General features: G+C 49.5%; 1 protein-coding gene across 3 annotated transcripts in view; it reads left to right on the forward strand.

The window, feature by feature from the left end:
- The first annotated feature begins 273 nt into the window (after positions 1–273).
- The window catches only part of Tll2 (tolloid like 2), a 112,398-nt gene continuing 98,692 nt past the window's right edge, over positions 274–13,979 (forward strand). For all 3 annotated transcript variants that reach the window (XM_074078626.1, XM_074078627.1, XM_074078628.1), the window contains exon 1: positions 274–602. In XM_074078626.1, the coding sequence (XP_073934727.1) occupies positions 419–602 (184 nt within the window). In that variant the 5' untranslated portion in view covers positions 274–418. The remainder of the gene's footprint in view (positions 603–13,979) is intronic.

Below are 13,979 nucleotides of genomic sequence, written 5' to 3' on the forward strand. Positions count from 1 at the left end.
AGAAGATGCCTTGAGCATCTTCACCTCGCTCCCCTGCCTCCAAAGTTGCGGAGGTGCCGGGAGGAGGAGGGGCCTCGCCTCGGGCGCCCGACTGATTGGCTGTCCGGGGCCCTTGGAGAGGGCTGTGTGGTCCAGCCCTGGTGGAGAGGGGCGGAGCGGCCACTGCTCCAACCACCGCCGCCACCGCCACAGTCGCAGCAGCCGCAGCCTCGGCCGCCCGGCAAGTCGCTCGGAGCGGCCGCTTCTCCGGTGCCTCGACGCGGACAGGGGGCGCCGCGCTCTACTCCTCCGCGCGGGAGCCATGCCCGGCAGCCGCGCGTAACCGCCGAGCACCGGCCGCTGGGATCCGACCCTGTGCACCGTCCCTCGCCCGAGCGAAGCATTCTGCGCCTACTAGTCCCTCTCACCCCGCGCCACCATGGCCCAGGCTCCTATGCTTGGGGTCCTGGTGTCACTGCTGCTGCCGCCCCTGCTGCTGCAGCTGGCTCGCGGCGCCGGGGGGTTCGGGGAGCGCTCGGATGCCGCCTTGGACTACTGGGCTCTGGAAGGCGAGGAGGGCGCGGAGCAGCAGCTGGAGCATTACCACGACCCGTGCAAAGCCGGTAGGTGACGCCGCCTCCGGGGCAGTCCGGCAGAAGTTTGCCTTTGAAATGCAAATGAGTGGTGGGCAAGCCAGCGTTGCAGTCGGTGGGGTGGGTCTCCCCTCTCTCCCCTCCGCTAAGATGCCACAGCTCCCCGGGAAAACAATGCCCCCCGAGGAACTGCTTCAATACCACTCAGAGCCTGGGACGCCTGGGTCCCAGGTTTGCGGCGCGCAACGGGTGGCAGCCTTGGAAATGTTCCCAGAGGTGATCGGGGTGGGTGCCCGGCCGAAGGGGCGCTCAGGAGCCACGGCCGGCTCCAGGGCCGCTTGTCAGCAAGGCGATCAGCACCGGTCACCACCGAATGCTCTGGACTAGAGCAGAGGAGCCGGGCTGGGCGCGGCGCTCCCAGGTTCAGATGGAGTCGCTGGCTCCGATTTCACAGCATTTTTAAGTTTCGCTCAAAGTTTCCCAAGATCTGTAGTTAGTTACTCTAGGGAAGAGATTTTAAGGAGAAAGAGAAGAGCTTCACAGCAGGCACCAGGAAAAGGGTAGCCTAGGGAGAATACGTAGGACTTAAATTGCCGCAACAAACTTCCCTGTAGTCCCCACAGTGTAGTCAAGCCTGGGGGTCGCTCTGTGCGGGCGAAGATGGAAGCCAGCAGGTGCTCTAATCCCACCAGGAAGCGGCGCCCCGGGACGCGCGGGCCGTACGGGCGCAGACCGCGGTCCGTTACACTGCAGCTCCTGCTTCCCGAGAGCTACCAACCAGCTTGGGGGGCGTTGGGGGCGGGGGGCGGGTTTCTGAGTAGAAATCCTTGAGGTGCCAGCCCCCGAAGGATTCAGGCTCAGGTTCCGAAGAGAGCCAATGGGACAGTTCCCAGCTGGGACAGGTGCTCTCGCTCCCCGTGACATGTGGTCTCAGAGCACAGCACCGCTGCGCCTTGCCAGTGGCTTGGGGCCCGCGGATAATGGTGTTCGCCTTTGGGCATTGCCTGGCCTCGTTCACTTGGCCAGCAGAAACGAAAGAGGCCAGAGTGTGGCTACAACCTCAGGACCAGTGAGTTTCATCTGGCCCCTGTGGCTATGGCTGGCAGGTGTGGGCCAGTGCCCTGGGCCAGCACCCCCATTCCATCACTTTCTGGATACCTCCATCAGCCTCAGTTTCCTCATCTGTAAATTGGTGGAGGGGGGACGGTAAAAGAAGGGCTCAGATGATTGATGGGTTAATTCTCTGCCAATGGAATAATGAGTCTTGGCATAATTATTGTTACTTCGGTGGTTCTGGTTTAGGCTGGGAGTGCACCGGTTGAAGTCTGGGAAAGATGAGGTTCGTAGGAGGATGGAGGACCTAGGGAGGACCTGAGGATCCTGTCACTGTTGGAAGATCAAACCAGGTGTGAGGGGCTGGTCTTCCTGCATGGAAGACTCCTGCAAAATATCCACCTATTGCTATAACTGGTAGGGCCTCTGAAATTGGGAAGGTGGGCGGTTTCTGGGTAATTTGAGAGAATATTAGCAGGTAGCATGCCTTTACTGAGGTATCCCAGTTTCTCATGGGACCTCACTCATGGCAAGGGTCTCCAGAGTACTGTTGGAATGGTACCTGGTCCTAAAAAGAGGGTACTTAGGCTGAGAAAATAGGATGAGATGGACCAACCACCAGCTGCACCTGTCAGATCCTCAATTCTGCCAGGTAGGAGCTGGAGCTTTCTGGAGGCAGTATGAGCAGCTGGGGCCCAGAGGGAGGAAGAGATCGATTTGCTCAGGAACAGATTGAGCATCTCCACTATGTTGGGTGCTGACCTCTTCCAGAGGTGGAAGATTCAGAGGTCTTGACCGTGAGAGCTTCCCAGCCTGGCCTCAGTTTTGGGGGATAACCCTGAGGCAAATTTGCCTGTTGAGGCCTTGAATGGAATTCAAGGCAGGGCTGGAAGGGAGAGGATCCCGGGCATATGGAGTCGGCCAGGTCTGTGCATCCTCTGCAACCATCCTTGGGTTCTTGCAACCCACTGCCTCTCCCTGGGCTATGCCAATGTTAAGAGTGGCCAGGGAGACCTGGGGGAAGGGAATGGCTCAGTGCCCATCCTCCTGGGACTTTGCCTATGGAACAGCCATCCATGTGGAAGGCCAACACTGCAATGAAGTCTCAACAGAGAACACATCTCTAGATAGGGGGCTGCACTTCCTGGTTGCATATTTAGAGCACACTTTTGTGGGTACACCCCAGTCAAATCCTGATTTCCTCATCCCTTCCAGTCAGAAGTCCTGCTCCTGGGACCTGACTCAGGGTTTTGAATCTAAATCATCCCACCTGTCCTTTCTTCAGTGTGAGTCTGCATTCTGCTTGTGGATCTAGAATGCAGACAGAAGAGTCTTTTTGCTATCCCTGTCCTCTCAATAGCTGTGTTACCTTGGACAAGTCCCCTCCTCCATGGGCCTCAGCTTCTTCCTTTGTAGAATGAAGACACTGGGTTGTGAGGATTGCAAACTGACAAATCTAGGGAGCTCTTCTCTTGACCCACATTGGCTTTCTTGCCTCTAGGCACTTGCATTTGAGCCCCCTGCCTCTTTCCTCTTCCATGTTCTGTGACCCTGGTTCCAGCTCAGCCTTCAGAGGCTGAGAAAACTAGTAAGTTTGATGCCATGTACAATTTTGCCATCTCCCATTTCATTGCTTTTTCAGTGTTTCTCTGCCATTTACAAGCTGCATGATCTTGGTCAACTCACCTGATTTTTCTGTATCGTTGTGTCCTTGTTTGTAAACCGGGATGATCCCTACTAGATGAAAGTGCTTAGAGTAGTGCCTGACTATTGCTAGATATTTTATCAACAGATTTTCTAGAAACTTGTTTGAAAGAACATCTTCATGCTGAATTTTTGAAGCAGGTTGTAAGCTGCAAATTTTAAATCTTCTAACAGACAATCTACTTGATGCTGCAAAGAGGGATGATTATTAAATCAGATGGGAGTGGGAGTGAATCTGCAAAGCCCTTCTGGCCTGGGACTGACAAGCAGCATTGGGCTTCTTTGGTACATTTTCTGTCTGGGGGTCCATAGCTCTGCTGTTTTGTTTTCCCTCTGATACTCTGAGTACAGTCAGGCACTACAGTAAATCACAAGACAGGCTCCCCATTTGCCATTCCTCTGAGAGCCAAGCCTGGGGGGACTTCTGCATGACTGCCTGCCCTTATTCTTTAGCTGAATTCCAGGCCAAATCCTTATCCTGCCCTCACCCCTACCATCTGTGTGGCTGTCAGCAAGTCATTTCATCTTTCCATGCCTCAGTCTCCCCATTTGCAAGATGGAGGTGGGAACGAAAACACTTGCATTGTTGTGTAGATATGAGAACGGTTTTGGCTGGATTCTTTAGGAAGCAGAGCCTTAGCCAAGGACTTGTGTGTAGACAGTGTGTTTGGAAGGTGGTCCCAGGAAGCAGGGCTGAGGGAACAGGAAGAGTGAGATAAGGGAAGAAGGAAACTCCATGAGGAGAGCAGCAGGGTAGCTGCTGTAGCCCATGGCTTTTGTCTGCTAGCACCTGTGGGAAGTACAACAGAATGTGTCTCAGATTATCCACCCATGAGTAGAAGGCTGAAGCACTTATCCCAAGGCTTCTGCCCTGGTTCTTTGCTCTCTGCTGCAGTTTCTATGCCTAGGCAAGAAACCACTCCAAACTTGGTGGTGTAGAACAGTCACCATGTTATCACCTTTGTGATTCTGTGGGTTAGGAGTTTAGGGAAGACACAGCAGGAGTGGCTTGTGTCTATTCTGTGTTGTCTGAGACTAAGCTAAGAAGACTTTCAGGCAGGGATGACAATGAGGGCTGGTATCACCTGGAGGCTCGGTCACTCACATGTCTGGTGGTTGAGTATGGCTGTTACCTGGGACCTTTGTTGGATCACTGGGCAAAGCATCCAGAAAGAGCCTCTTCATGTGGGCTAGTCAGTCTTGCTCCCATTATGGCAGCTGCATTGTAAGTGGATCCAAGGGAACAAGATGGAAGCTGTAGTGCCTTTAATGGCCTTGCCTCAGAATCATGCATCATCACTTCCACCATGGTCACAAGCCCTCCCAAATTCAAGGGGAGGGAACAGAGACCCAGGAATGTCAAAGTCACCAGATGCTAAAAGAGCATGTGGAATGGGAGATATTGTTGCAGCAGGTTTTGACAAAATGACCTTCCACACTCTCCATTGTGTTTCTGATCATCCAGGTATAACAGGCTGTACAGATTCAGAAAAAGATCTAAAGTTGAAAAGTAGGAGACAGTTGAGCTGAGGGTATGTGACTCAGGTGAATAAAATTGTCTGTATGAGGCTCAGGTGATACAGAACTGCTTGGCTAGCGTTTTGGATTTGTTTATTCCAAGGGAACTGGCCAGCGGCCAGCTTACTTTTAGCTAGTGGCTTGGCAAATGCCAGGGACTTCCTCACAGCTGTGAGCCTTGGGTTTAGGAATGATGAATAGAGTTGGTGGCTTAAGGCGCAGGAGTCAGTGGTGAGGATTATGGCCTGAGAACTGGCTCTTTCCTCATGAGGAAGATTCCTTCCACACTTTCAGACCTCACTTCTACCTGAAATTGGGGGCCTCTCTCCCCACGATAGGTTTTTGGGAGTCACTCAGAGCACTCTCTGGGACAACTCTTGCCAGCAGCCCTCATGTTATTGGTATGAAGCTAGAATATTCAACTCCATGAAGTCAGGGATTTTGTCACTGTCCAGCAACCAGCCTAGAACATCACCTAGCATACTGAAGGCACTTGTCAACATCTGCTGGCTGAGGGAAGAGGGGGGTGACGTTAGCCCTATGTGGATGGGTCCATAGCTGAAGGAACTGTCTACTCAGTATCAGCCTGGCCAGGGAGCTGCAGACTTCCAGAGTGCCCTGACTAGAGCTGGGGAGACTTCAGGCAGAGTTTGTTCAGCGTTTCCAGCCTTCCTGGTAGGGGTAGGCCCAGGCAGAGCTGAGGCTCATATGGTATCTTCTTGAAGCCTGTCCCTGTGGTGTCTCACCGTGTTCCCCATGAGACTCCCGTAGGCCATACCCTAGTAAGAGTAGCTGGGATTTTTACATCTTTCTTTCCATCCACAGTGCTGATTTGATGGAGCTGAACTACTTCAGGGTTACACTGGGATGAAGTATTTGTCTTGCCCAATCTCTAGGCGGTGCAGTAGCTAGCCCGCCTCTGTCTCTCATAGTTCACTTCCTATACTGTGCACCGGGGGCTGTGTGAGCAGGATAAGAGCACAGGCTCTGACATCTGCCAGACCTGGATTCAAAATCTGCCCCTATGAAAGTCTGTGTGACCCTGAGTAAGTTACTTAACCTCCCTTAGCCTCAGTTTCTTCACTTGAAAAGAACTACTTGCCAGGTGCTGGTGGCGCATGCCTGTAATCCTAGCTACTCAGGAGGTAGAAATCAGGAGGATCGTGGTTTGAAGCCAGCCAGGGCAAATAGTTCATGAGACCCTATCTCAAAAAACTCCATTACAAAAAAAGGGCTGGTGGAGTGGCTCAAGGTATAGGCCCTGACTTCAAACCCCAGCACTGCAAAAAAAAAAAAAAAAAAAGAAAGACAGAAAAGAACAACTCAAATCCAGGGTTGCTTCAAGGATTAATTGATGGTGGGGAGGAGGGTGGTGGCTTATCAGTGTCTGAGCACAGTGCCTGCATCAGGGAGGTGCTCAATAGTTGACATTTACATCATCAAAGCATACAACAGGTGTTCACACACACTTCTTGAACACATTTGTTGAAATGTTGAAGAGCAATTTGAACTTTCCAATAAATAAGGGCTGGAGACTTGCCTCAAGTGGTAGAGCACTTGCCTAGCAAGCACAAGGCTCTGAGTCCAAATCCCAGTACCAAAAATAGATGAATAAAATAATTGATAATGGTATAATTAGAGTTAGGGATTCTTAATTTCAGACCTGATCACTGTTTTTAAACAAGGTCTCAAAAGTAAGAGAGGGGTGAATTTTATGGCATATGAGTTAGATTTCAAAAAAAGGTGCTTAAAATATAGAAGTAAGTAAATCTGAGGACCAGGGACTGAGCTGGGAAAGGAGATTCACTCTGTTGGCTCCTGACTGAAGCTTAGCCTAGTGGCGCAGCATCCAGCTGCAATATCACCTTGGGTGAGCCGGTATGCCCTGTGTGGCCTCTGCATGTTAAACTGAACCCAGGGCTCCAACAGTGTTCAGGTGAGCCATTCTGTCAAAGGGGAGGCTGGGATGGGGAACACACCAGGCCCCCATGGGTAAGCTGCTCCAGAGCTGAACCACAGCAAGGACTCCACCCCAGTGACCTTTACCTCTACCCCCAGTGACCTCAGCATTACCCATAGAGCAGACATACAGCTGTGATGGCTGCTATTTTTACATATGGGAATCCAAGCTTCAGGTGTGGACTTTCTGTCTGACATTGATGACTTTTGGACTTTCAACCCTGTCTCTGGACAGAGCCCATGCTCAGTGACAGTAAAGTTCACAATGATGTCAGCAAGGTTAGGTAACCAAGTCTTAATCAGTGGGACCTACTTTTCCTTCTTTCTTCTGCCCAGAGATGCAGTGATGGGCACTGCACACCCTTCCTGGGGTTGGCATGTGTGTCAGGAGTGGCCTTTCCTTTGCTGTCCAGCACAGCAAGAGGTGGGAGCGGCAATGTCACCTCAGAGCCACCCATGATAGTCCCAGATCTGCAGGACCCTGACACACGTGGGCTCTACACTGGTGCTGAGGGTCTAAGAGCTCAGTACTACCTCCTGGCACCCGATACCCAGGGAGGGCATGGCCAGCTCAGTGGAAGCGTGATCCGGGATGGGAGCTGAGTGTAGACTGGTCAGCAGGATGTCTCATTTCACAGCACCTCTGTACTTAGGTCTGGGCCTCTGGCTGAACACTGCTTCTGTCAACCCTCTTCCATGGTGTTGTGATTCCATCCCCACACTTTGGCTCAGGCTGGCTTAGGTTTTCCTTCTCACCTCTGTCATTTACTGACTGAGACCTTAAACAAGTCCTCACTTTTAAAGCCAGTTTCCTCGTCTATACGGTGCAGCTAATAGAAGCTCCTATTAGTAAACCATTGGTATATGAAACACACTGTGAGTAGCAAATAGAAGAGCTCAGTAAACATGAAATACTGCTAGAATTCTGTGGTTGCTGAAGAACCTGTCATGCCCATAAAAGTGTGTGAGTTAAACCATAGGAACAGCACTGTTTTTCCACTCTTGTGAGACAGCCAGGGTGAAGTAGACAGACTCTACAAATTGCATGGCTTGGCCACTAATAGCTGTGGGACCCTGAGCCAATGTGCATAACCTTTCTGGGACTCAAGTTTCTCATCCCTAAGATGGGTGTACTGATGTCTACCATATAGGGTTACTCTGAGGATCAAAGTGTTCCTATAAGCACAGCATTTAGAATAATGCCTGCAAGAGAGTAGACATTCAGTAACTACTATTTTATTATTATCATCCCACACACATCCAATAAGATTTCAAGGGGCAGGAGACCCTATATCTGAACAACCAAAGTCAGTGACATTTTAAGAGTTCTATGTTTTCTCATGATGCCAATGTAGCTCCTCTTGACCTCAGAACCGCAGCCTGCTATGAATCTCGCTGACCCATTCAGGAGGGTAGCAGGCTGAGGGTTCCCAGGCTTGCCAGCCAACCTGAGAAGTCTTTGGAGATGTGGGAAGGGTCTTGGGCTGGTGGCGCCTCCCAGCCATCCCTCTCTCCAAAGCAGTGTTCCTACAGCCTCCTGGTTGCAAAGCATGGAAGAACCAGCAGGCTTGGGACCTGTCCTACATTTGATGGTGGTGCACATCCTCTTCCACAGACACCTTGTCAAGCAAACTGAATAGAGGCTGTCACTTCAAGAGTCTGCAATCCTTTGTCTTCTCAGCCCTCACATGTTTTTCAAGTGGAAGAACAATGATGTTATCCCGCCTGTGGCAGCATTCTCTTCAAGCTTCGGATCAGGCCTGATGTTTTACAAGACTCCTTTCCTTCTGTTCTCTCTGCTGGTCTCCCAGACACACAGGAGATTATGTGGGTGCTCCTAGGACATGGCCTGGGCTTCCATGATCTCAAGGATCATGAAGGTCATGGTGTTTGTGCGGGAGAGCACCTGTAGCTTTGCCTGGCTTCCTCCACCCACACTCAACAAGCATTTCCATTCTGCCTCATCTGAAGGTCACATTGATGTATTTGTTCCCCACAGCACCATGGTCCACCTCACCTCCCTACTTTTTTCTCTGCCTTATCCAGGAACCTGGCAAGGATGAGAGCGTTCTGGCCTTCACAGCACTGTCAGTCCCACACTGGAAAGAACAAATAATTCAAGGTGTTGAAATGCATCCTCCTCTCTGTTCCCCCCTCCTTTTCCAGAAGGCCTTGGGCAGTGCATGGGTGTCAGGTCAGCTCCACTGCCCATTCTCTTCCCTCCCAGAAGGACAGGACTTTCGAGGTCCAGTTTCCCAAGCAGGCTCTGGATGGGAAGAGCAGAAGTAGTGAGACATCCTGTTCTAGCCAGTAGCTTGTAGCCCATCTCTGCCCATAACCACCTGTTGGGCTCTTTTTTTTGGAGGTACTGGGATTTGAACTCAGGGTCTCACACTTCCTAGGCAGGCACTCTACTACTCGAGCCATGCCTCCAGTCCTACTTGTGTGGCTATAACCAAATTTCTTAACCTCACTAAGCATCACTTTCCTCATTTGGAGAATGGGAATGACATTAAAATCCATTATATGGGTTTTTAAAAAGTTAAATGTGGCAGGTAATATCAAGTGTTTGGCATACTCTCACTGTTAGCTCTTTTTCTTGCTATTATTATTTTTATTCCTATTATTGTTCCCTGCTTAAGAATTTCCTTATAACTAACAATCTCAGTGGTCTGGGTATATTTACCTTTGCCTCTCAGGGCTGCAAAGTGTTCTCTTGGGATCCACAGCATGTGGCAAGTGCTAATTTTTTGTTCCACTGCTCACAAGGAGAGGAGGACAGATAAACCAAATGCATGTAAGAGGTTTCTTATGGTACCCACTCAGGCTGCTCATAATCCAGTTCTGCCTGGATGCAAACCTAGCAACAGGAACCCAGCTTTCCTGCTGATTGGTTACAGACCTATTTGTGATCACGCCACCCTCTAACCACTCCTGCCAATTACCAATAAATATTCTCAGGCTCGCCTGCATGAGCACTTGAGTGTTGCTGTTCAGCCCTGAGTCTTTGCCTGCTCCACCAGCTGGGCCACTTATCTCCCACCTCATCCTGCAATTTGCACTGAATTCTTCCCCTTCCTCCCACCCGGGTTACTGACTGGAGTCGATGTGATTCCTCTGAGCTGGCTGGCTCCCCACAGGAACCAACTCAAGCTACCTGCCTCCTTGACTTTTTTTCATGTGCCTGGGCCAAGGGTCCTCCCTGTTCGGCCAACTCTGGTTTCCCATCCTCTCTTCCTTGGCTCATGAAGTGCTAGCCCCTGCTCACAGGTGCCACACTGGTAGCAGAGACCACGGAGTTGCTAAAGTCAGAAACCTGGTTGCCAAAATGACCACCTGACTGTCCCTTTGCCTGTCGTGCAGCACAACCAAAGCCCAGCCAGTTCTGCTTCCAAAACTGAGCCCTAGTACTTCTCTCCATCCTCACACATCCACACGCATCCTCACACATCCCATTCTCATTTGGAGAATCCATCATGTAGGTTTTTTGGAAATGAAATGTATCGGGTAATATCAAGTTGTAGGATACCACCGTGTGGAGATGGGAAGAGATAGGGGCTCTGTGCGTGAGGGGAGGGGTCCTAAGCTGCCTTGTGCCTCAAGGTTATGGTTGAAACATGAATGAGGTCATTCAGACATGTACAGTAAGCACCTGAGTACCCCTCAAGTAGACAGGAAAGGGACATTATAACATAAAATGCTTTCTGAATTACACTGCAATACACATCCACTGGAGAACATTTAGAAAATATGTAAGAGCAGGGGCTAAAAATGTCCGGTTATCCATTGCCTAGGAGTAACTGCTGTTAACATTGTTCTGTCTTCTTCCAGACTTGTTCTATGCATGTTTGTAATAGGTGTGTTTTTTCCTGAATATGCTATACATCGCTGCTTTGAAATTCTTCTGGTTCTTTTTCCCTTAGTACCATGAGTCTCTTTCCACCACAATGAAGATGCTTATGTGCTAAGCATACCTGCAGAGCATTGGTTCAGGGGCCCTGTACACGATTGCATGTTTAGCTGCTTCCCTTACAGGTACAGAGTTTTCTTCTCAGTTTCTTCCTTTGTAACAAAATGTTTCCCCTGAATATACTAAATTGAATATAAGCAATTATTAACTAGCAAAAGGGGACTGACTTACTAAAGAAGATCAAGAGAGCTATAAAGAAAACAGGAATAGTAGATGTCAGGAGAAACTACTAGGAAAGGAGTTGACCACCTACCCTCACTCCTCCAGGTCCAAATCCTAACTTCTCCCACTAATCCCAAGGAGAGAGGCTGAGAAGGTGGCCACTGGAGGTGTGAGAAGTTCCCAGAGACACACTGGTTCCCCCTTGTCTGCAGGGGATGCCAACACCACTGACAGTTTCAAACCCTCCGTATACCGTATTCCTCCAAGTGACCAGCAGGGAATCTGCCATTCTGTGATGTAGACCCTGCTGCCTCCTCTGCATCACTGCTTTTGTGCTTTGCTGCCATGGTTAGGTAAGGTAACACAGGCACTGTGATGCAGTGTCATTGACCTGATAACTGAGATGGCTGCCAAGTGACTAACAAGGTCATGTGTATAGCATGGATATGCTGGAGGAGTCACATCTGGGTCAGGACGGGCACGATTCTGCAACATTTCATTACAGTATTCAGAACAGCCCACGATTTAAAAATTATGAACTGGCTCTTTCTGGAGCTTTCACTTAATGTTTGCAGACCAGAGTTGACCATGGGAAAATGAAACAATGGTAAGTGAAACCACGGATCACGAGGACCATTGTACTGCAGGACAAGGCCAGGCAGTGGGAATTGCCCAGTGGAGATTAGCAAAAACCTGAAGGTCAGTGCTGATGGTTCTTCTGAACAGTGCTGGAAGCCATGGCTGCAAGAGCAAGAAAGGTGAGACCACTGGAACCTGGAAGAAAAGGTCTTTCCTCTTGCAGTGTCCCTCCAGTGCCCTCTACCTGCAAAGCCTAACGTTAGGCTAGGTGGTAAAGGAGACATTCTTTACAGGGTCCAGCTCCAGTACCACAGAGCATGAGCAAGCAGGGTGGGTTGGAGGCCAAGAGGCAATCTATGTCTATAGCTGAGGTATTGACTTAAGCAAGCTAGAAGGCTGTTTCTTCCTTCTCTCAAAGTCTGGAGGTCTGCAATCCAGGACCAGTGTAGCAGTGCCTTCCCAGAATGTCCTATAGGATCCAAGCTGCTCCCGGCTGGCCTATCATTCTCCCTAGGAGAGGTGTCTGGCTTCATGGTCCAAGATGATGCCCAGAGCTTGAGCCATCACAGGCGTGGTCTGGACATAGGAGGTGGTGGGAGGGAAGGCATAAAGAATGTGTGAGAAGAGGCCATTTGCCACTATTGCTTTATCTCATTGGCCAGAACTTAATCACATGACCACAGGTAGCTACTTGTGAGTCTGGAAGATCTTACTTCTGGAGGATCTAGAACTAAAATCAGAGGTTCTACCCTTATGGAAGAAGGAAAAGAAGGTACTGATGGACCTCTGCCACAATAGCCCAAACTTACTGGACCTGTAAGCAGAAAATTCAGTCACAGTGATAACAGGCCACCATCTTTATTGAAAGTTAACCAGCTATACAACATAAGGTGGTAGAATGCTAGAGCTGGAGGGAACTCTTGGGAATATCTATTCTAAGTTTTTATGTTTCTGCTGAGAACCCTGAGGGTCTGGAGGTGGCAGTAACTTATCAGAGGTGATATGGAGAGCTGGGCGCATGGCTAGAGGTAGACCCCAGACCTCCTCTGCTCTCCACCTATTGTGTCTTTCCTCCTCACGCATGACTTCAGTTCTCCAGGGGCCTCCTCTGCAGCATGAGATGAGCCATGGTACTCATCATTTATGGCTCTCTGAAAGGTCACTGCACAGTGGAGATGTTAGGGCTTATGACATGTGTCTGGTTCTGGAATTGGACTCATAAGATGTAAAATTAGAATCTAAGAAACTTTGGCTTTTAGGACCTAAATGCATCCTCCTCTCCATTACTGAGAGGAGCCCTTGTAAATTAACGCTGTGGGAACCAGTAGATGTGAGATAGCAGAAAGTCCTATTTTGCTGGAGTTAAGCAGTAAAAAGTGCTGTTTAGGCCAAAGTAGTCATCACCTTTCCCATCTTCCTCTTTAGCTATGGAACTAATGGAAGGATTTTTCTTAGAACAGCCATATAACAGGGGCCTGGCAGGAGTTAGACTTTACCTCTGTATGTTTGAGATGAAGAGATATTAATGAAAGGACTAGTTAGGGAAGCAAGACTAAGGGGACAATTGAAAGCAGAACCCTCCAGAGACTACCCATCTATCCCAGAGTGAAGGAACAGGGACAAAGAGTGTTACTGTTAGAACCAGGCAGGAGGGGACGTGAAGGAGAGAAGCCCTACTGCCAGGCCTGCAGCACCAGAGCAGGGAAGAAATACCTGGACCTCTCTTTCTTCTCTCTGGTCTGTCCATGTCTCCTTTGGGTAGAACATAACTAGAAGCCAGAGCAAGCTGGGGACAGGAAGGCGCAGTCCATGGGAGCAGGCTTCCCCAACACAGAGCAGAGCAGAAAGGAAGGAGAATAAACACACAAAAAATAACTGTAATTGTAGTTCAGGCCTGGCATCAGCTATTCATTTATGTGGACTGAAATACAGTTAGTGTCTTTATAACAGCTTGTAAATGGCAAATGAAAACTTAAAAAATGAGTTTGAATCAAGGGATTTCTAAGATGGCAAGAATGTAAAAGTCATCTAAGCAAAATCTGTTTCCATATGAGGAAACAGGGTCTAGAAAAGTCAAATGATTTCCCCCAAAATGTCATGGCTAGCCATGTGTGGCAGCTGTCTGCTGTGCTCTTTTCTATAGATGCAAGTCTCCCCCTCTGCTATGCCAGTGGCAGACATTGCTAATTGAGATGGCTATCCTTCTTGGGGGTCCAAGAAGTCACCTCACAGTGCTCAAAAAGACACTACCAACTGAGTGGGATGGGCACATGTGATGAAAATTATTTGGAGCCTTAAATAATCCTGGCAGATACAGCTGGCCTGCCCATGCCAGAATGGTGTATTCTTTTTTTTAACTTGCTGAACAGGTGTTTGTTGAACCAAGTGAGCTCTGTTTGGAAAGCCAAGCTATGGCATGGCCTCAAAAATACTGATGTGACTGTATTGTAACCTACAGATAA

Source organism: Castor canadensis, chromosome 7, assembly GCF_047511655.1.
Source record: "Castor canadensis chromosome 7, mCasCan1.hap1v2, whole genome shotgun sequence".
NCBI lineage: Eukaryota > Metazoa > Chordata > Mammalia > Rodentia > Castoridae > Castor > Castor canadensis.